The 21663-nt window shown below is 51.6% G+C and overlaps 1 protein-coding gene across 2 annotated transcripts; it reads right to left on the bottom strand.

Moving 5' to 3' along the window:
- Nucleotides 1-6164: 6164 nt before the first annotated feature.
- Nucleotides 6165-21259, bottom strand: ABCB9 (ATP binding cassette subfamily B member 9). Of its 2 annotated transcripts, XM_027652336.1 has the most exons (12): nucleotides 21184-21259; nucleotides 18934-19627; nucleotides 18463-18577; nucleotides 17437-17567; nucleotides 16028-16233; nucleotides 14913-15110; nucleotides 13222-13350; nucleotides 11503-11691; nucleotides 10772-10945; nucleotides 9269-9428; nucleotides 9038-9174; nucleotides 6165-7903 (listed from the first exon to the last, which is right to left on the bottom strand). In XM_027652336.1, exons 2-12 carry the CDS (start codon nucleotides 19544-19546, stop codon nucleotides 7580-7582), a joined length of 2376 nt encoding a protein of 791 aa, XP_027508137.1. In that variant the 5' UTR covers nucleotides 19547-19627; nucleotides 21184-21259; the 3' UTR covers nucleotides 6165-7579. The 2 variants fall into 2 exon arrangements, with proteins under 2 accessions (XP_027508137.1, XP_027508138.1); XM_027652337.1 differs by lacking the exon at nucleotides 21184-21259 and having other exon boundaries at nucleotides 18934-19739.
- Between the last annotated feature and the right edge of the window lie 404 nt (nucleotides 21260-21663).

Here is a 21663-nt window from a genome sequence, read left to right as displayed (position 1 = left end):
CGCCTCACACCGGAAGTGCCGCCGCGCTCTCGCCCCGGCCCCGCGGGCACCGCCCTCAGCGCCCCCTGCTGGGGGGGCGGGGCGGACCGCGGGGGGCGGGCGGGGGGACGGAACCAAAGGGGGCCCAGGGAGGCAACGGGGAGCCCCTGTGAGGGGTGTGTGGGGTGAAGCTCCTGTGAGGGGTTTCCGGGGTGAAGCCCCTGTTGGGGGGGTCTGTGGGGTGAAGCCCTTGTGAGAGGTTTCTGGGGCGAAGCCCCGCCAAGGGCACAGCGCAGCCCCTGGGGGCAAAGCCGGGCAGAGCCCCGCACTGAGCGAGCTTTGTGCGCCGCCTCATGTGATGAGCTCGAGGTGCTTGGAGTCCCGAGGGATCGCAGGGTCACGGTTAGGTTGGGAAAGACCTCTGAGATCATCGAGTCCAACCTGTGACCGATCCCCATCTTGTCAACCAGCCCACGGCACTAACTGCTTTGTCCAGTCTTTCCATAAACACTTCCAGGGACAGTGACTCCACCACCTCCCTGGGCTGCCTATTCCAATACCTAATCACCCTTTCCATGAAGAAATTCCTCCTGATGTCCAACCTAAACCTCCCCTGGCACAATTTGAGGCCATTTCCTCTTGTCCTGTCCCTTGTTCCCTGGGAGCAGAGCCCACTCACCCCCCATTTCCCCCCCCCCGGCTCCCTCCTCCTGTCAGGGAGTTCAGAGACACAGAAGGTCCCCCCTGAGCCTCCTTTTCTCCAGGCTGAGCCTCCCCAGCTCCTTCAGCCATTCCTGCTGCTCCAGACCCTTCCCCAGCTCCATTCCCTTCTTTGGACTCACTCCAGCACCTCAATGTCCTTCTTGAACCGAGTGGCCCAGAACCGGACACAGCACTCAAGGATGGCGGGTGTTGGACATCACCATCCCCACCATTCCCAGTGCTCCTGCCTGGAAGTGTTGTAGGCACTCTTGTCCTCCCTTTGTTCACAACTCCACAGCTGTAAATTCAGAAGGAAAGTCAGTAGAATTATTTAACTTGCATTTCCTTACCAGTTTGGGGCTTGGCTAGAGTACATCTCAATAGGGTGATTGCGTTATTGTTCTCAAGCCTAGGCTGAATTGCTATTTAGGTTAAAAATAGCTTAAAATCTTATATTGCCAAGTTTTGGTGCTAGGTCGTTTTGTCTACATTAAGCACTTTCTTCTTCAAGAGCAAAGGCCAATAAATAATCTGTCAAAGATGTATTTCATGGTGAATTTAAATGCTTTTGAAATGTAATGTAGCAAAAACTGCATCAATTAAAACATCATACATTTTGTTTTTCTGATTTATATCAGTCAAGTCACCAACTCTGTAGTAGGCACTGTGTGGTAACCCTGAGGACCAGCAGCTCCCCAATTACTACTACTGTTAGCAGAGCTGATAAAGACAATTATGCCTGAAAACAATTAATTGTGTTAACAGAGCCTAAGTTATATGCATCAGTGGCAGACACCACCTTCCTGGCCTGCTTTTGTACCTACGTGGGTGTGGGTGTGGTCATTTCCGTGTGTGTAACACCACAGAGAGCCAGAATGAGCACATGAGCCAAGGTAGCAGGGTACAGAATAGATATTTGGAGTAGATATTTTGATCTAACTAGAAAAAAAAGCCATATAGTGACTGAATCCATCACTGATGCAATGATGTTGCAATCACATTCAGGAAGGGGCCCAGCAGTTCCTGGCAGGACAGAGTGATGATGTGACAGCTTTATGGCTGTTCTTTTGTCCTATAACTAAACTCGGCTCCCCACACCTCTCCCCCCACCTCAGAAGCCCTCTTTGTCATTATTATGCACAGGTAATAACAGCCAACAAGGTGACCCTGCTAGAGGAAGCCTTCCAGGCCTTCTGGCTGCTCACTCTACAGCCCTGATGCAAACAGAGTGTACTCAGAAGGATGTCAGAGCACAGAGTTTGTGCAGCAGGAAGCTGAGCTGAGCTTGCTGAGGGTGGGGAGAAGGTGATTAGAGATACGGGCATGCGTTCACTCATCCACCTGAACACACCTGCCTGTTGCAGGTATGTGCTGTGCTCCAGGTGAGTCAGCAGCTGTGCCCTCAGGCAGTGACATGGCTTTGCACAGTCACTACAGCCCGACCTGGTTATTTAAAACCAGTAGATAGTCACCCTGCCAACATGATACCACATACCCCGTATTTGCACATGCCCAGCAAACAGAGTCACAGTTTTGTGTTAAACCTGTTGTAAATCTGTACACGCAAACACACATTTAGATACACACACAAACAGAGGAATTAGTTGAGGGATTAAAAGAAGTCCTTTCTTCCCAGGAACGTTAATGATTTGAACTTCATACCATAGCTGAATAAATGGTTTGGGGGGAGTGTGGTTTAGAAGAGTCTGACTCAGCTTCGTGTTGTAAATCTAGTTTTACCATTGCCTTGCTGTGTGATCCTGAGTGGAGCTCTCAGCTTCTCTCAACCATGGTGCCTTTTGCTTAAAAAGAGGAATAATAACTGCTCAGTTGCAGGTGAGAGTGGAGAGGAAAAGTTCACACTGAATAATATAAAAGTTCACACTGAACACATAGAGCTGTTGTGAGTGAGAATCTCTGGTGGAGGGCACTACAGAGTGATAATAATTGTATTGTCAATATGCTGTTGGGAAAGATGGTTTAGAGTCACCTAAGGAGCTTTTCTTTAAATAATTTTTGCTAATGTTGCATAGGGTTGGTGGAAGTTTACTGCTCTGGACATCAAAGACTGGATTATTTGAATTAGCCAATGCTAATCTGTATTAAAATTAGAAACTCCATAATGCAGAACAACGAAGTTCTCCCAAAATGCACTGGAAGAACATAACTCATTTGTGCTCAAGTACAACATACATTAAAAATCCCACTTCTTCCTGTGTAGATAATTTGGGTTCTGGGGATTTTGGAGAGGAGTCTACATTAAAAACCTGGTCTACTTTCAAGGACTTTGATCAGCAACCGCATGTGATTGAGTTCTCCAGTTGTCTAGAAAAGGAGCTGAGGTTGAGCCAAGATAGGGTTCAGCTGCTTTTGTATAATTATATTTTCTATTTGGACAGATAGGAGAGTGCCTTCCCATTCCCCAGTCTTCATGAAACATAAAGGTTTTGTGACAGCACATCACTTGGACAGAATATGAAGGACTGCAGATTTAAAGCAGGATTTTGGACTACAGGGATTATCAAATATTGCAGTGCTGCAGGCTGAGATTTATCATCTCCCCAGCCCTAGTTCCTATTTGCCTTTGCTGAAATTCTTTTGAAGGGTGACAGCATTCAAGAACATTAAAACTGTAAGCAGACAAAGTACAGAAGTCAAGATTTCTTATTACAGGAGAAATTGAATAAAAAAATTGGGAAGATTACAGTGGAAACCATGTCATGGTGAATAAGGACTCAGGCTTCAGTCTTGGGGAGAACTAGCATCCAGACTAGTTTAATTAGGATGTTAGATTTTTTTTTTTTCTATTTAAACTTGCTCTTGGATTTCCTTCTGTTACCTCATATCCTTTTATGGTCAGTAGCACTGTACTCATGCATATTTATTAGATTCAGACATATTTTGCAAGTCACCTTCACAACTTATTTTCTTTTCCTGGAAAAACTGGTTGGTTACATACACATTGAACTTGCAAATCTAATCTTTGGTGCATATTAACCCCTATTAGTCTGATTGCTTAATGTACAGATAAGTTTTCAGGCTTATTTGCAATTTAACTTCCTTCTATATAATAATTACAGCCCATAATTCTGTTTAGATTTCACAATCCAGATTCCCTCACACATGGAAATGACCTGCATATTCAGCATTCTGGGAGAGAAACAGCCCTCCTGTTTGAGAGATCTGCTGTCTGAGAGAGAGCAGGAATTAAGTGTTTGTGCTGCACTCCTTCCTTTCGGGGAGCCACAGGTGGGATGAGCAGGTTGATGTACCTGCACATATTTGCTTTGCCTTAAGCTCACAGTGAAGCTGGAGTAGAAGAGGCAGATACTATTCTCCACCCCAGACTAAGACACATCTCTGAACCTAAGCTAGAAACACTCTGTCTGTTTGCTTGTGGTATTTCCAGACTTGCTGAAGGCCTAGAAAGCTCAGCCACTGACACACACACAGTTGCTTATTGAGGCAGAGGTTGGTGTGCCAGGGGACAAGTTGTTGGAATAAACACAGCTGTGTTTTTTCCATCACTGTGTTCTCATTTACTGTGTCAGTCAGCCACAGACCCTGTCTGTGCAAAGGTAAATACATATCCCAGGGGAATCGCTGGGACTGTAGGATCTGCTCTTGAATTTCATCTTGGATAGTGTTCTCTGATGTTTAAATCAAATAAAGCTGTGGTTATACCTAACAGGGAATGGTTAGAGCTTATTAATAGTGAGGAAAACAACCTGCCACGGAATGTACAGTCAACCTTTGCAATCAATTGTGCTTTCAAATTGTTTGCAGTTCTGCCATGACAGCCTTCAAGCTGTGCCCCCAAATTAGGGTTTCAGATGAACCCGTGCAAGTTCCCTGTGAAGACTCTTCCCTTTGAGAAGAAACTTTTTATCTCCAGAAGAGATAGGGAGAAGCTCTTGAACTGATTTTGTTTATGTTCCCCTGTAAATGTCAATTCTGGGCAAAGCCACAGCCACAAAATACTACAGTTTAGGGTTTCAGAGGGAACAGTGGCTGTGTTTCCAGAAGAAGAGCCTGAAACACAGACTGCCTACAGGCAGTCAGGCCCAAGGGACTGGGCAGCTCCAGGAAGCAGCTCATGTTCCAGCACTGGAGCAATTCCCACTCCTGCACTGGGGGAAGCACATCTTTACTGCCAGGCTTAGTCTCGCTAATGAGCATCTCTGACCCTGATTTTCACTTCAAAAAGAAGTCATAGTTGGAATGATTTAGAAAAGCAGGATTTTCTCTACAGTTGCAGGGTTTGTACTGGGCCAGCAGAAATATCTGGATTAGATTAGTGTTGCTGGATCCCCAGTGGTGTGTGGAGCTCCCGCCCATCTTCCAAAGCCATAAGAAAACCCTCATGGCTTTAGCATACAGGCAGATCCACTTGTCACACACCAACAGTGCCATAAAAGGACCTGTTTGTGCCACCAGATGAGAGGCTCAATGGAAAAGTAGCCTCGAGTTCTCTGGATGCAGAAGAAAGAATTCATCACCTGTGGCAATGAACAAAGTCAGGCCCTGTTATCAGCTTGGACTGGTGCCACCAGCAGAGACAATCTGCTGTTTCCAATGTGTCATTTCAGTTGTTGCTATTTGGACCTGACCTGGGAATACAATGCTGGGATTATCCTCACAACAGGCTTAGGGAGCAGAGTTCCCTTTCTGAAATTCACTGTAGTCTTTGCAATAAAACAAATCTGTATGCTCTAGTTCCCTTTTTGCAGCACTGCCTGGGAGGGACACACAGGATACAATCAAATTCTCTTTCCTGGCACCTCCTGTACTAATGAGCATTGTCCTACCAGCACTTCCTAGGGTGAGTTGGCTTCCCTAGTTCCCAGGTAATCAAATTTGTTTTTTCCCCCCAGTTTTTCAATTAAGCAGAAATTAATTCCATTTCCACAAACTGGTGGCCACATTCTCCTCCCAGGTACTGATAAAAATGCACAATTAATCACTTGCCTGCCAGCACTGGGTGGAACCCCCAACCTCCTCATACCCACAGCACAAATTTTCATCAAGCAGGAACACATGGCCATTTACTGAAGGGGTGAATTGAGGAGTTCAGAGTGGCACTGAGATTTCTTAAGCAGAGGGAGGGAAGACAAAAAGACATCTTGTTCTTCTTCTGAGGCACAGATTTTTATCATATCACAAAAGCAAGCAGCTGAAAAGATTCCAGTCATGAAGTGCTGTGCTTTGAGAATGGGTTAGACTGCCTGTCCTTCCATGTGAGACTGACTCCGAAGGGGATCTGGGATGAAAATGAGTTATTCAATGGGTTATACCATCTGCTGGGCTCACAGTCATTATCAGATACTGAAGTCTTTTACATACCTTGTTCTCTGCAGGTTCCTCTTGTCATTCCCTGCAAGGGAGCCAGAACACGTGTGGGGTGCACCTGCATTCAGCCGTGGTCTCAGATGAACATCACCTTGAAAATCCAGAATACAAAAAAACACCCCCACTACAGGAGCTCGACGTTGAGTGGCAGAGGTAGTATTTTATTCTTTGAGCATCCCTCCTCAAGGACACTAAATTTAGAGTTTGTAAAACATCACTAAATGAAAACAAAACATCGCCAATAACAAAAATGCAAACCCGCTGAAAATGAAAATGCAGCAGCATTCAAGTATCAGAAAACATGAGAGCTAAAGTGCTTGAGAGAATTTCTTAACTATGCAGAGTCTGAAGTCAGTGTTCCCCTAGAAATGCTATTTTTTTCAACAGTATCTACCTGGCTGCATAAGATTTTTCACCGGTCTATAGCAGGGCAACACTACAAAGCCAGAGCCATTACCCCAAAGGGCTAGGAGTAACACATTTCTTTCTATCCCTCATAGTAAAACAAATTATAGCCAAAGAAACACATTATAAAGTTCAGGCAGCTGAAGTTGGACTTCAAGGAAAGTGACTGTACCGATTTCCCATGCAGTGAAGTCGCTAGCACGGCCTGAAGCTGAACAAAGCTTTGGTGGGATTTATAAAGTGCTGTCTTTTAGTGTTTTATGCCTGTCTTCAGCAGTGTTTTTCTCAAACCAGCACCGGGGTTGTGAGTTAAAAAAAATTCTGAGATAACAGACCAATTTTCAGTGGATGCTGGAGCCAGACAGACATTGCACGGTGCATACAAATTACATTAAAAAACAACAAACAAATCAAACCAAAAAACCCCAAACCCCAAAACCTAACCCAGTTATGGTAAAATGTTTCATCCTTAAAAACAAACATCCACCAAGCACCGAGAGCAAATCTGAAAGTAATAACTGCCTCCAGTCCCCTGGCTTGTCCCAGCAAGGATGGATAATACATGATACAAGCTCAGCAGCAATGGTTGGGAGCCTGAGCCTGCAGGCATTCAGTGCAAAACTCTCCCGGCATTCAGCTCCATGGGAGTGATCCAGTTTTTGCCAAAGCCAAAGGGAACTCCCTGAAGACTTCAGCCAACTTTGGATTAGTCCCATAGATTGATAGCAGGAGCAGGACCTTGTTTTACAGTCACCATTTTTTCTATCCAGCCACAAAAGCCACCCCCTGAAATTCCTGAAGGGGTTTCCAACCTTCCCCTCCACGCATGCATTTAACATCCATTACAGTTAATAGCAGTTACACATGCATATCAATGGGAGAAAAGTCCCAGTCAAGAGGAATTACTGGTAGTAAGAAAAGAAACCCAGTAGAAATTGCTGAGAATTGCTAAAGACCCAGCTCCCTCGGGTTTTCCCTGTTTTCCCAGCCGGCACAGACTGCGCTGCAGGAAGCTCTATGGTGTGTGTCTGGGTCTGTGGTGTGTGTTTGGCTGTGTGACACGCGGGGTGAGGGCACGGTGTGTTCTGCAGGGCACCAACCGCCTCCGTCTCAGCGTCCAGGGAGCGTCCGAGCCTCCGGCCCCTCACTTGTGGGCCGTGCTGTTGTAATCGTCCTGTGCCACGGCCGGCAGGGAATGGTCTATCCTGAACTCTTCCTCCTTGGAAGAATCCCCCCGGGCTGCAGGCTGGCGACTGTCCGTGCCGCCCCCCTCCAGCCCCAGGATCTGTCTCTGGACCAGCTTGGAATAAAGGCCTCCTTCTTCCATCAGCTCCTTGTGCGAGCCCTGCTGCACCACGCGGCCCTTGTCCAGCACAATGATGTTGTGTGCCCTCTCCACAGTGCTCAGCCTGTGAGCGATGACAAGCACCGTGTGGTTCTGCAAGTCGCCGTAAATCGCCTGCTGAATCTGTGGGGAGAAAAGGCGTTAGTGCCTGAGCAGCACTGGCTCTGCTGCGGGAGAACAGCAGCTTTGTGGTCTGTGTGCAGAAACCTCTGGACAGGAGGTTTGTTCTGTGGCCACGCAGAGGACACAGAGCTCCCTGCAGCACTGCCAGAACCAGCGTGTCCATCCCAGCTCCCGGCTGCAGCCCAAAAGGCCATGTCAGTCCCGCCAGGTGTGTGTGCTGTGCACACAGGTCTGATCCTGCCAGCTGGATCCTTGTTAGAACTGGGCCCCAGATTTGGAGGCCATGCGGTGCTGGCATGGACTGCAGGAAGCTGATCCCTGGTAAATGCAGCTGTTGAGAAAAGTGAGGCTATTTCCTCAGCGTATCAAGGCGAAGCAAGAGAGTTCTTTTCCAGCTTACATACAATGGCACTGAAGTCTAAAGGCAGGCAGGTTGGTACTGGGCACATGTCACATTGACACCCCTGGGTAGCCAAAAACCAGCCCTGGGCTGGCATTAGACACCACATACGTCTGCTCCAGGTCAGATGCTACTGCTGCCCCACACCATGGGTCAGCAGCACTTGTCCTCCAGGACCAGGAGACACATCCTTAAACCCCAGCCTTGAACAGGCCTTCCCTTGTGTCATTACATCAGTGAGGCCAAACTGCTGCTGGTGGAGCTGTTTGGTTGTCACATCCCAGCCGGATAAACCAGCCTAGTTCATAGGAAGCTCGGGGCCTTTCCTGTACATGTGGCTTCCTTGGTGCCTTGGCTGGGATTTGAGCTCAGGGAGTCCTACTCTCCTTGCTACAGCATAATTTTTTGGGGTCTTTCTCTGTATCCTGTCCTAAAAGGCTGCACAGAGTCTCTGTATGCCAATTAACACTTTCCACATTTAAAAAAATCAGCAGAGAACCCTGTATCTCATCAAGTTTGTCAGGCATTAGCTGCTGTGAGCATGAGATTATTCCCTTCTTGGTGACTACAACAATGTTGGAAGCAAATTCCTGCTAAGGAATTAGCATCTTACTCAACCCTCTGACTGCACCACATCAAGACTAAGCTTGTCCACAGGCTGGAAATTGAAGCTACAGTCTTTCCTCCAAACCCAGACTGTCTCTTTGGCCTAAACATCCCAGTCACCCACTCACCGCGTGTTCGCTCTCTGCATCCAGCGCGCTCGTGGCTTCATCCAGGATTAGGATGGGAGGGGCTCGGATCAAGGCCCTGGCAATTGCCACTCTCTGCTTCTGGCCACCTGACAGCTGAGCCCCTTTCTCACCTGCCTCTGTTGGGTCAAGAGAGAGAAGAAGGGGTCAAAACAAAACCCAAGTTCAGCTGCCAGGCACAGCGTCGGGATGGAGCTGTGATGACTTTGGTACCTGTGTGGTAGCCGTCCTGGAGCTCTGTGATGAAGGTGTGTGCGTTGGCCTTCTGGGCAGCCTGAACCACTGACTCGAAGGAGGCTGAAGTTAAGCCATATGAAATATTATCTGCAATGGAGCGGGCAAACAGCACGGGCTCCTGGCTCACCAGGGAGATCTGCAGAAAAGAAGGGAAGAGCAGGGCGTCAGGAGCAGGAGACGCACCGCGCGGCATCGGCATTTCTCCCTCTTGAGTAAGGACCAAGATAAAGATATAGAAGAGCCATTATCCAAGATATAGAAGTGCTTCAATGTGAGGATGCTAATGATGGGGTGCCCAGTTTGCATCACCTGCTGGGAAGCCATTTTGCAGGGAAGAAACTTTGTGCAATGGTGGTATGTTGGCATTTGGGATGTGCTTCCCCCTTCAAGACCCTGCTGTGGTTTTGATCCAGACCTGTCCTTCCTGTCACTGTTTGCTCTTTCCAAAATGGAAAACCAGTTGCTGGGACAAATCAGTCTGGAGAGATCCACTCCCAGGCTCTTGCAGGCCATTAATCCCACTTGGGCCACGTGAATGAGCCCTCTTGAATTTTTTAATCCCAAATTAGCAAGTTGGGGACATAACTGCTGCAATTCATTAATTGCTTAGCAACAGCCTGCCTGTCCTGCCTTACAGCCATTGCAGCTCACTCTCATATTCAATCTGCTTTAGCAAACCCTTGATATTGGAATAAATCAAACCCTCCAAACTATTGCTCAGAACTGGGCAGGAAAAGAGCCAGGGGGACACGGTCATATTTTAATTGACTTCTCCCCAAGCCCCTAACACCACACTAGGCTTTCCAAACTGAAAGATTAGCTTGTCTTTTGATTTTCCCTCTGTACGGGCAGGGAATGTAAATTAGTCACACTGACTTTGGCTTTCCAGCCTGTCTCTGATCAATTGTTTTCAGGTTTTCCTGCTGACTGGTGAGGCCATTTGCTCTGGGGGCAAACAAAGGAGGCAGTTACTTGCAGAGATGAAGGCTGATCTGTGCTGACACACAGGCCAGAGCTGAGGGGCCCGGACCCCTCTCCAAGGCAAACCACCCAGCCCCTCTGGTGCTCCAGCTGCTGCCAGGATCCCAAGAAGTTTAACTCCCCATGAGCTGAGAATTACTTTAAGATCTTAAAGGTAGAAAGCGCTGGAGGAATGCAAAAACTCTTTTCCCAAACCCAATTTAGATGATAATTAATCCAACAACCAAAAACATATTTCTACTGCGTCGGCCAAAAATATAAAATAAACCATGGTTTTTGTTCTGTTTTTGGAAGGCTTCCCCCTCCCCATGAAACCACTCCATCCCTTTTGCTTCCACCCCCACAAATTATCTGAACTCGCTTCCTGGACCACCTCCAGCCTCCAGCTTTCTGGACACTTCAGAAGTTGCCAGATCAAATCCAAAGCAACATGCAGCACTGCCATCCATCCCCTCTGAGCACGGGTGTAGCTAAAATACACATATCAGTCGCTCGTACCACGGAGTGCAGGTACTTGTGATCGTACATGTTAATGGGACGCCCGTCCAGCAGCACCTGCCCGTCTTGCAGAGGGTAGAAGTTCTCCAGGATGTTGACACAGGAGCTCTTCCCACTCCCCGAAGGACCCACCAGTGCCGTCACTTTGCCAGGGTGGAGGGTGAAGGACACGTTCTGCAACATGGATGGGAGAGCGTGCTCAGGTCTGGGCTCTTCCCAGGCTCCTGGGGCAGCAGTGTGGGCACTACACTAGAAAAGTAGCCAAAATCTGGCCACGGTGACCCTCTACCTTGGTGATGTGCCACATCAGCCATTTCTCCTGGCTCTGAGGAAGCAAAAAGCCTCCAAATTGCATCAAATTCGCCTGCTGATGCAGCAGGTCCTCTAAAAACTGCAAAGCAAACTAACCTCTTTGCTGCCTCCCCCTTCCCATGATCCCAGCTCCTCTCCCACGGAAACAGTCCGAGGCAGCTTGGCACAGAGCCCTGTACCACGCTGACATGTTTAATGCCTGAGCAGGGAACAAGGGCTTTATTGATAAATCTCATTCCTTGTAAGGAAGGCCGGCCCAAAACACCCGCTGTTCCTTTTAAGCTGTTTTCCAGCATGTGTTGAGCCTGCCTTGACGTATCTCCATCAGGCAGCTGACACTTCCCAAGAGCTGGGGATCAGTTATGGCCATAGTGGAGAAGCAGCATGTGGTGGGAGCGCGCAGCGCCCGCGGGGCTCACCTGGAGGACCTGTGTCGCGGAGCGAGTGCGGTAGGAAAACGTCACGTTCCTGAACTCCACCTTGCCATCCACGTGATCCGGGGCCAGGGACCCGTCGTGCACCATCGTGGGCTTGCGGTCGATGAACTCAAACACCTTCTCAGCAGCTCCCACCCCCTGCATCAGCCCGCTGTACACGGAGCCGATGGACTGGAAGGGAAGGGGCAGCAGTGAGACCCATGTGATGGAGAAGTCAGTCAGTGCTACTGGTAAGGAGAAAGGTTGAAGCATTCCCAAGTCTTCTCTCACCTCACATTGACTACAGTCATCAAACATAGCAAAAGAAAACTCTTCCCCCTCTGCAGGATATGGAGGGGATATATGGGCAATCCAGGGAAAAGGACATCCAAGGGGGTTTTGTGCATGGGCACACTGGGAGGGTAACAGAAGAAGGAAACACATGGGTTAGGAAGAGAAGACATGTGCTGGGAGATGCATGACCCAAACTTCAGCAAAATCCTCCCCTCATCTCTCTTTGCTCAAGACCAGCAGCTCCCCAGTGCAATGGCTGAACAGAGTTCACAGACCAGCCCCCAGAGGGGCCTGCTCCTTCCCCAGCACACATGTCTCAAGTCCAGAGCAGCTCCAGGCTGGGTCCTTCCAGATAAGTGCCTGGCAGCTGATAAGGCTGGAATATGGTCCTAGGGGATTCACCATCACCATCTCCCAACTACAACTTCTGCATGCTGACACTGGCTTCCCTGGAATAAACCCCACATTGGAAATTTCAATATTAAACCCAGAGCTGCAGAACAGTTTGTACTGCAACTGCCCTTCCCATCAGGAGGGGAAAAAACCCCAGACCAAATGAAATCCACACCAAAGCCACAGCCTGACAGCACCTCCAGAGCCTGCAGGCATCCAAACAGATGGTGAGAGCTGGGTGAGCTGCCTCCAGCTCTGTTCTGCCCCTACACAGAGGCTGAAGCACCACCAAATCCACTCTTGGCTGTGAGGAAACCTCGACTGGATCATTTCTGCCTGGATTAGCCAAGCTTACGCTTCTGTGAGGGGAAGGCAGCCCTGGGTGGGCTCTACCATCCCACCCACAGTCCCATCTTGCTAAAGCTCTGCCAACGCAGCAGTTTGCAGCCTATTCCAGGGACAGGAAAAAAAAAGTAATATAATTAAGTTTTTAATGAAGCCTGAAATATAACAGGCAGCTTTGTAATCCCTGCATTCTTCATGCCAGGAAATGGGCTTGGGAGGCAGCCAGGACTCTGCCCTTCAGCAGGGCCAGCCTGACCCCTCTGGTCCCAGCTGACCCCTCTCCCCCCAGCAGCTGGGAGACGAGCTGCTTCAGGAACATTAAGGTTGTGAGGCCACAGCAGGAGAGGAATGGGGAGCAGAGGGGAGAATCCCCACTCTGGTGATGCCAGAGCACCAAGGAAATGTGTCATGGGTCTGGATCTAGACCTGCAACTGCCCTGGGACCTTCTGAGACAAACATCAGCTTGACATGGAGTAGCCCAGAGGGTGGTAAGGCCCTGGCACAGGTTGCCCAGAGAAACTGTGGCTGCCTCATCCCTTGAAGTGTTCAAGGCCAGGTTGGACAGGGTTTGGAGCAACCTGGGATAGTAGAAGGTGTCCCTGCCTGTGGCAAGGAGTTTGTAATTAGATGAGCTTTAGGGTCCCTTCCAACCCAAACCATTCCATGATCCTGTGATAAAACAGACTCACCTCCATGCAATCTCCCAAGACAAACTCGTAAATGATGAAGGATATCAGGTTTCCACTTGTCATTTGCCCCGAGATCACGAGGTGCCCGCCGTAGTAAAGGATGCTGACCTGGACCACCAGGAGGGTCAGCTGAAAGCAAGAAAACACCCCCAAATCAGCAGGGACAACTGATATTTTGGTGTGTTTGTAATTACTCACACAACAGCCCACGATTCACATGCCAACATTTATTCTTTGAGCCCTGAGCTGAGGATCCCTGACAGCACAGCTGACAACCCTAAGCAGTGAGTATGTATATGAGAAGGGAAAAACAACTCAAGTACATGGGCTGATTTAGGGAGCTGGGCTGGCATCTTTTGACAAAACAGAAGTCCAGAGGGATAACAGCCAAGGAGGGAGAATTTATCTGAAAAAACAGAGTAACTCATGAACTTCTCTCTTGGACTAAGGTCCTCAAGGATAATGATCAACGCTCAAATTATCCAAGGAATGCACTCACCTCACCTCTAAAATAAACCTTCTCTTATATGAGCATGACACACTTTAATTTAGAACACAAAATCAAGCCAAGAGTTAATGCAGAATATCCTCCTTGTGTGTACAAGTCCCTGAAGGATAACCTCAGCTCTTGTCTGAAATCGGTGGGGGGGTTCCACCTACTCTAGAAGGGAGACAGATGAGCTCTCATATGACAAATACCAGCCCCTGCTTTTATTCAGCTGGTTTTGTTCCATCTGCCCGGGCGCTCCGAAAAGCAGCGATGCCCTGGTGCCCTGTGTGACATTTGCAGCACAGGCTGTAAATTCACACAGATAAAAATACTGGGGAAAAAAATTCCTTTCTCCATGAGGTGACCTTAGGATCCTGTGTTCCCTCCAAGAAAGACTTTACCAGGGCTGTGCTAAATCCATCAGCTTCTTTCTACGTGAGCCCTGCAGCAGCAGTTTTTGAGGGGTTTTGCCTTCTTTGCCTTGTCAGGATCTGTGCTGACCCAGTTCATGCTCTGGCTTCACCTGGAGCCCAGAAACAATGCCAATAATGCTCCAATTTTTCTTCCAGACTTGGGAAGCCATAAAGCCTCCCACAGCTGCACGAGAGCACCGTAACTCACAAACCCATCACCAGAGACTGCTTCCATCCTTGAACGTGCAGAGATAAGGGCAGCCTCACACGGGGATTTTGCACAGCCTTAGTTAACAGCCAGTGCAGGAGAAGTCCCAAACCATCTGGTCTTGAATGGTGAAAAAGCATTTTGCAGGGGTAAAAAAAAGCCCAAAGCCAAAGCCCAGCAGCCTCCCCCTGCCACCACCCACACGCGGAGAAGCTCCGATCCCGAGCAGGAGCTCAACCAACGCGGCAGCTGTTCCCAGCCGGAGCCCTGGGGATGAGCTGGCACAGGAACGCAATGCAGCACCACCGAGCCACGGGCTTTTCCACGACCTTGAGCACTTTATCAATTATATTCCCATTTCCAGGAGAAAACAGGCAGGTCGGTGGAACGACACAATGCTGCCCCGAGGTGGAAGGGGATATAATTTTTTGATGTGTGAAAATAATAATAAAAAAGAGACAGAGGATCGCTGGAGGTGGATCCCTGAAAGCTGAGGAGAACCACGTGCACGTGCCACGTGCATTTTGGGATGTGAAGCAACTCTCCTGCCCATCCCAAGCCCCGTGTAGGGAATACCTACCCCGCTGGACCAGACGTAGTAGGTGTAAGCCAAGGCCTCCCTCTTGTTGAGCTTGTAAACCTGCTGCAGCTTCTGCCAGTACACGTTCGCCTCCGTCTCCTCGTTGGCGAAACTGCGGACGGTCTTCATGGCAGAGATGGTCTCCTCGGCCGTGTTGTTGGCCTTGGCCAGGGCGCTCTGCACATCCTTGGAGAGCTTCTGCAGGGAGCAAGGGGAGGCAGAGGGGGCTCAGCAGGTGCCAGGATGCCCATGGCAAATCTCCCTGCTTGCCCCAGGCTCTGCCGGGCTCGGGAAAAGGCAGCACGGTGACATTTTTCAAGGCCATGGGCAAGAAGGCTGAGCACTGGGATATATCCCACACTTCAGGACAACCTGGAATGTGTCAGGAGGAGAGCAGATTCGTTGTGCTCTCCCCAAGGCATCTGGGCTGCGGGAGGTAAAGTGCCATGTCCAGGGCCACTTGGGAAGCCTGGCAGAGCTGCTGCTCCCAGTGTCCTGAAGGGCCCTGGCCCGGAACTCTTCCAAGGAGTTTCCAAGTCAGGGACAGGTCTAGAGACCTCATATCCACTCCTCCCACGAGTGCCAGTCCCACGGAAGGGGCCATGCCTGGGTGAGGCAGTACCTGAGGACTCTGTTTTGGCAGTACCTGTGCACAGTGGAAAGCACTGACAGCTGACACAGGGAGCAGCAGTGCAGGACTCACACGGTCCATGGGATGTGGCATTGGCCAAGGGGGACAGTCTTTGGCCCACACCAGTCCCAGGCAGAGAGAGGGAGCTCAACACTGTATTGACTCCTGCCAAGTCACTCCAAAAAGAAAGGAGAGGTTGCATGAGGATAGGCAGGTGCACACAGGACATCCTACAGCCAAGCCCCCTCTCTTGTCAGATCTGAGATGCTTCCACTCCTGAGCATGAAGCAAGGTAAGAGCCCAGGCTATGCTTGTCTGCCCACACAGGTTTAATGCTGTCTTCCTGCTCCCACTGCTGGCAGCAAAGCACTCCAGCATCACTCCCACCAGCTCCGCATCCACCCACAGCCTCCATGACGGCCTCACAGCAGGGAACAGCCCAGCGTTGTGACACACCATGGCAATGCCAGCTGCTCCTGCCTACCTGGTAGTACTTCCCATAGACATCAGACACCAGCATGATGATGGGGAAGCCCATGAAGGTGACAAGTGAGAGCTTCCAGGAGAGGCTGAACATGAAGAAGATCACCCCTGTGGCCTTCACCACGTTGCGCAGGAAGATGTTGATGTTCTGGGACACGAGGTCACTCACGATGGTCGTGTCCGAGGTCAGGCGGGAGATGACATCCCCTGCAGCAGCAAGGGGTTGGGGAAAGGGGAGAGAGGGGACGTGTCATCACAGCAGGTCATTGCCTCACCGTGTCCCATGTCCCCTGCCAGGGGCCAGATGGAGCTCCCCATTCAACCAGCCCCTCACTGGGGGTCTGAAGGGTGGCACAGAAGGGGAGCAACCCTCCAGCGCTGTGGATGTGAAGCAGAACACAGGAGCTGCATGCACAAGGGACAGGAAATGCACCTGAAGGCACATCCCTGGGTCACCAAGGATGGCTGCAGGACAGCAACGGGGACTTTGGCAGCACCCTGTGCTGGAGAGCACCCTGTGGGCAGGCAGATGGGCAGCAGGTCATCCTGCCCTCTTGGCAGGACCAGCCAGGGCCAGGCTCGGGGTGCCCTGTGGAGCATGATGGGGCTTTGGAGATGGCTGTTTGGGTTTAGCCATGTGCCCCACAGCCTGGAGGTGACCCAAGGGACGTGAGGACATGGGTCCAGCTACTAAGGGGTGAAGCTCTGGTGATGCCCTTTGGTGGAGCTGAGTGTTACAGCCAGCCTGAGTTCCTAAATACCTGGCCTGTGTTTGAGTCCAGCTGAATTCCCATGCTTTTGTGTAAGTCCAGGGTTACCCATATCCCACTTACAATAACATCTCTGCTGTCCTCAGCTACCAAAGCACTTTGCAGCCACTGCTAAATATGGCAACAGCCTCAAAACTAAAAATACCGCTGAGACAAAATTAAATGTGTGAAAGTTACAGTGGGCTGGGACCACACCAGAGTGGCATGGCCTGGGACAGCACTGAACTTCGAGCAGGGAAAGCAACAAGAATACCCAGCAAGCTTCACACATCCAAGGTTTTTGGTGCCTGGACCAGAGCTGGAGAGTGGCTGACTAGGAGACACTGACTGAAGTACAGGAGGAGGAAAGTAGGTGTTTTGGGAATGACTGGAGATGAGCACGTCAGCCCCAGGACTGCTGGATGTCAGGCTGATCGTGGCAATGGGACATCCCCAGGGTGCTGGGCAATCCTGTCCCAGCCCCACAGTGGGAAGCAACCAAAAGGGAAGAGCTTTCTGCCTCTATTTCTAAACACGAGCACTCAGGTGCTGTCTCTGGCTGCCCATGATCTGCTGCACGCGGGTTGGGCAAGCCAAGGGCAAAAATTCCGGGATGGGCTAGAGGGGTTAGAAGAAATCCAGGGGGGAGAGAGGAACAAACCTGTGCGATTCTCATCAAAGAAACTCATCTCCTGAGACACCAGCGACCTGAAGAGGCAGTTGCGAAGGCGGATGTTCAGCCTTGCAAATATGAGCGTGAAAACGCCGCCCCGGATACCTGCGGCAAATGAGCTAATTGCAGATAAGAAACGTTATAGACCAGTGGACACGAGACCGCTCTCAGCAACACACACACCCCCACGCCGGGCCAAGGGCTTGGGCAGTGCTGTGCTGGCACCACTTGGCACCTGGGGAAGCCACAGCTAAACCAGCCCACACCCCTCCCGGGTGCCACCAGCACAGCGATGGCTGGTCCTAACCCTGGGAGTGACGAGCTTTGGGAGGGAACACAGCGCTGCCAGGACAGCATTCCCCAGCGTGAACTGAGATAACACACAGGTACCCCTGAAATGCCAGGCAGTGGAAGGACTGTAGAAAAATTTATTTCCTAAGTGGAGAACACTGGACTTACAGAATGTTAATCTTAATGGTGTTTCAAACACCAGGACCTGGGGAAAGACACAACCCCTGTTCTTCTCAGGTCTTTTACCATCCCTGGATCCCCCTCTGTGGGGCCTTCACACACGTCTGCAAAGACTTATCTTTTTCTCATACCAGAGAGAATTTCTCTGGAATGCAGGAGGAGAAAACAGCTAAAACTGCCTCAAGGGAAAGATGCCTCTTCCAGGCAGGAAAGCTTTCTTAAGCAGCAAAAAACCCTAATCTTCTCATAGTAAAATCTTACAGAGGGGTCTTCTACTCTTACACCCAGGGAATTCATTCCCTGTTCTCTCTGTCTGTTCCTGCTCCCCCACCACCAGCAGATGGACAGGAAGAGCTACACAAAGGCCTTGTGACTGTCACCATGGCCTCTCTGCCCCGTGACAGTGCAGACACATCGAAGTGCACCCCTGGGGTCTGGTAGCAGTGTGGTGGAGTGGCTGCCTGTGCCCACCACCACCACAAGCTCCTGTGGGAAAACCCCAAACTCCTCCTTGTCATGGTCAGACCCAGCCCCTGCGATTACCTTCCTATGGCGAGCAGCGACATGACCAGCACTGCCGTGGAGAACCGGTCCATGCTCTTCTGCACCACAATGCCGTCGATGGCCAGCCCTGTGTAGTAGGGCAGGAAGGTCTCTCCTGCCAGACAAGCAGAGGACATGGAGATTCAGTCCCACTGCAGCACAGGACTGGCACAGGACCTGTATTCCCAACTCTGACAACACCATCCCCACGATGGAGATATCAGTCATCACATGAGATGTCTCAGGAGGTGCAGCCCTTAATGGCACGTGGGGATGTTGCACTCCCAGTGTATTTTATCCCCTATAGCATTTTTTTGCCCCACTGCATGTTTTATCCAGCCCGTGCAGGATGTGCCACCCAGCAGCCCCAAAAAAGCAATCCTGGGGTGCTTCCAAGACACAGCACCATGGTTCCTTCCCTCCTGGTGAGCATGGGAGCACACCATGGCCCCCCTGGGTCCCTTCACTCACCCAGCGCAGCCACAACGAGGAAGAAGGAGGCGACACCCAGGAAGAAGGCATCCGGCTTGGTGTAGGACAGCAGCTTATGGATGGTGGGACCAGCTGCCTCCTCCCGCTTGTCCCTCGGGACGCCCCCATCACAGCTCTCCTCCACCTCGGCGCGGGACTCGGAGCCGGGCCCCAGCGCCTCGCGGGACGAGGTGACACAGGCCAGCAGCTGCCACAGCCCGAAGGTGGCCGCCAGCGCCACGTAGGTCCAGGCAAAGAGCCCCCAGAACCAGGGGTCCCGGATGGTCTTCCGCACCTCTGAGTAGAGCAGCAGCTTCACCATCATGTAGATGCCCATGAGGAGGCAGACAACGGCGATGAAGGTCCGCGACGCCTTGAGGCGCCGGGGGCCATAGGCAGTGTTGGTGGCCACGCCGATGGCGGCCCCCAGGAGCACACAGCTGCGGTACAGGCAGCCCCCCCAGATGTCCAGCAGCGAGTTGAAGATGTTGAAGTGTCGCAGGTCCTGCAGGACGTTCCGGCCTCCCTGGCCGTGGGTGTAGAGCAGGGTGGTGACCACCACGTCGGCCCCGCTGAGTGCCAGCGTGCTGGCCACTGCCTTCCAGGCGCGCATCCTTGGCACTGGGATGGGGGGGGGTCACCCGGGTGGGGGGGCAGCCCTAGCACGGGAAGGATGTGGGCATGTCAGCCTCCGCTGCGGGGAGAGAACAGTGGGATGGGGTTGTTATTCACCCCAGAGAGGTGATGAGGAAAGGGCAGCAGGATGGGGGGACAACCATGCCAGCTCCCCACCCACCCATCTTGACCCCAGACACCTCTAATCTCTTCCTTCCTCCCCTTCCCAGCTGCAGACACTCCAAGGTATTTCATAAAGTGAGCAGTACAAACCAAGACAAACTTCCCTCCCAGATGCCTTTACCCATCCTGAATCCCAAAGCAGAAATCTGCACTTCTCAGTGGGAATCTTTGTCCCTGTTTGCTGTGGTGGCTGCAGGGCCAGCCGGGCGGTCCCCAGCAGTGGGGTGCTGCCATGCCATCTGTGCAACCCACGTGTTCTGAGCTACGGAGCCGGGTAGGTGTTAAACTCGGATATTCACGATCCCAGAGTCCCTCCCCACCCTTCTCGGGACAAAGCTGAAACTGAGCAATCAAAACCGCAGGAAAGCAGAAGGAAGAGCAGCTCAGCTTTGTAATGGATTCCCCTGATCAAAACCTGAACAAACCACAGGTACAGCAGCTTGTCACACCTTCTAGTCCCCAGCCCCCCTTGAATATTAACTCAGGGTAGCCCATGAAACCCACTGTACAGTCCGCGTGCAGTTCAGTGACACAACAAAAATCCCAAGAGGAAATTAAAAAGGGGTTGGAATTCCACAGCTGCATCCTGAGGGAGAGGAAGGCTCTGGGGCGGGACGCTGCCTTTGCTGCCGCCCGGGGGGGTCTGTCCAGCAGCAGCGATGGTGGGGCAGGGCCTGAACGGACACGGCAAAGAGCGAAAAGCTCGACTTGCTCTAAGCCCTGTAAGAGCAAGGAGCGTCTCACCTGCTCCGGTGCCATGCCCAGAGGTGCCACGCGTTGGCACGAGGGAGGTACCTGATCCTCAGATTTGTGCTGGGTAAGCAGCTCATGACGGTGCACAGTGCGGAAGGCGCGGTACAGGAGGTGCCATGTGCCGGCCACGCTCTGCCCTGTGTGACCGCAGCCCCCCAAAAACCAAACCTCGGGGAGAAGGGCAGCCCTTGGCGCTGGACGAGCAGCGCCCTTGGCTGAGAGCGGCTCGGTGGGCGGGCAAGTGGGATGAAAAGCTAAAGAGTGGAGGAGAACGGGGCAGAGGCTGCAATCTGGGGAAAGCACGGGGGTTTGTGGGGTGGGTAGGGAAGGAGGGATGGAGGGGAAGCAGAGCAGCTATGCCAGGGAGGAGCAGGACACGCTTCCCAGGGTGCTCGCTGCTGCCATCCGCTGCAAAGCTGCGCGGATCCGGCCCGCTGGAGCAGGAGGAGGAGGAGGAAGAGGAGGAGGAGGCGGCCACCGCAGCTCTCCACCACCCGCAGCCGCGTCCCAAGATCCCGAGCTGGAGCCGGCCAAGGTCCCCGGCCGCACCCCGGCTTCCCCCCGCAGGAGATGCTCCCACGGGAGAGGGGGGACACGCCCGGGAAGGGCCGTGCCCGCCATCCCACGGACAGACACAGACAGCTCCCCCCTTTGCAGCGCAGGGGCAGCTCAGCCCCGGCGCGGCCGGACGGGTCTTACCGGCGGCGGGATCAGCGGGATCAGTGGGATCAGCTCGGTCGGACCCGGCGGCGCCGCGTCCCGGGAACAAGGTCGGTGGGGGGCGTGGCCTTGGCGGTGGCCGCGCCCACGAGGCCCCGCCCCCTCCTGCGGCGCGGCCCCGGCCCCGCCCACGGATCCACCGAGCAGGGAGAGCCCCAAAATTGGGGGATCGGGTCCCCCCAGCACCGCCCTGCACGGGTAAACCCTGCCCCGACGCAACAAGGGCAATCCCAGAATTCCCCCCACCTCCAGAGAAGGGCTTTTTTTTCCTCTCCGAAAATATATACATTTTAAAATTTTTATATGATTTTATTGGTTTTATCTCATTTCTGCAGCAGAGAGGGGGAAAATAAAACAAACGACCTGGCTTTAAAAGAAACCAGGACAAAGGGTCAAGATCATGTTTTAAATTAATTCTTAAATAGGGGCTCGACAGGGGGTTAATTAATCCTTAAATAG

This window comes from Corapipo altera, unplaced genomic scaffold (assembly GCF_003945725.1).
Source record: "Corapipo altera isolate COAL_440 unplaced genomic scaffold, ASM394572v1 67, whole genome shotgun sequence".
NCBI classification, from domain to species: domain Eukaryota; kingdom Metazoa; phylum Chordata; class Aves; order Passeriformes; family Pipridae; genus Corapipo; species Corapipo altera.
Note: the sequence above shows the minus strand (reverse complement) of the source record. Positions and strands in the feature narration are given on the sequence as shown.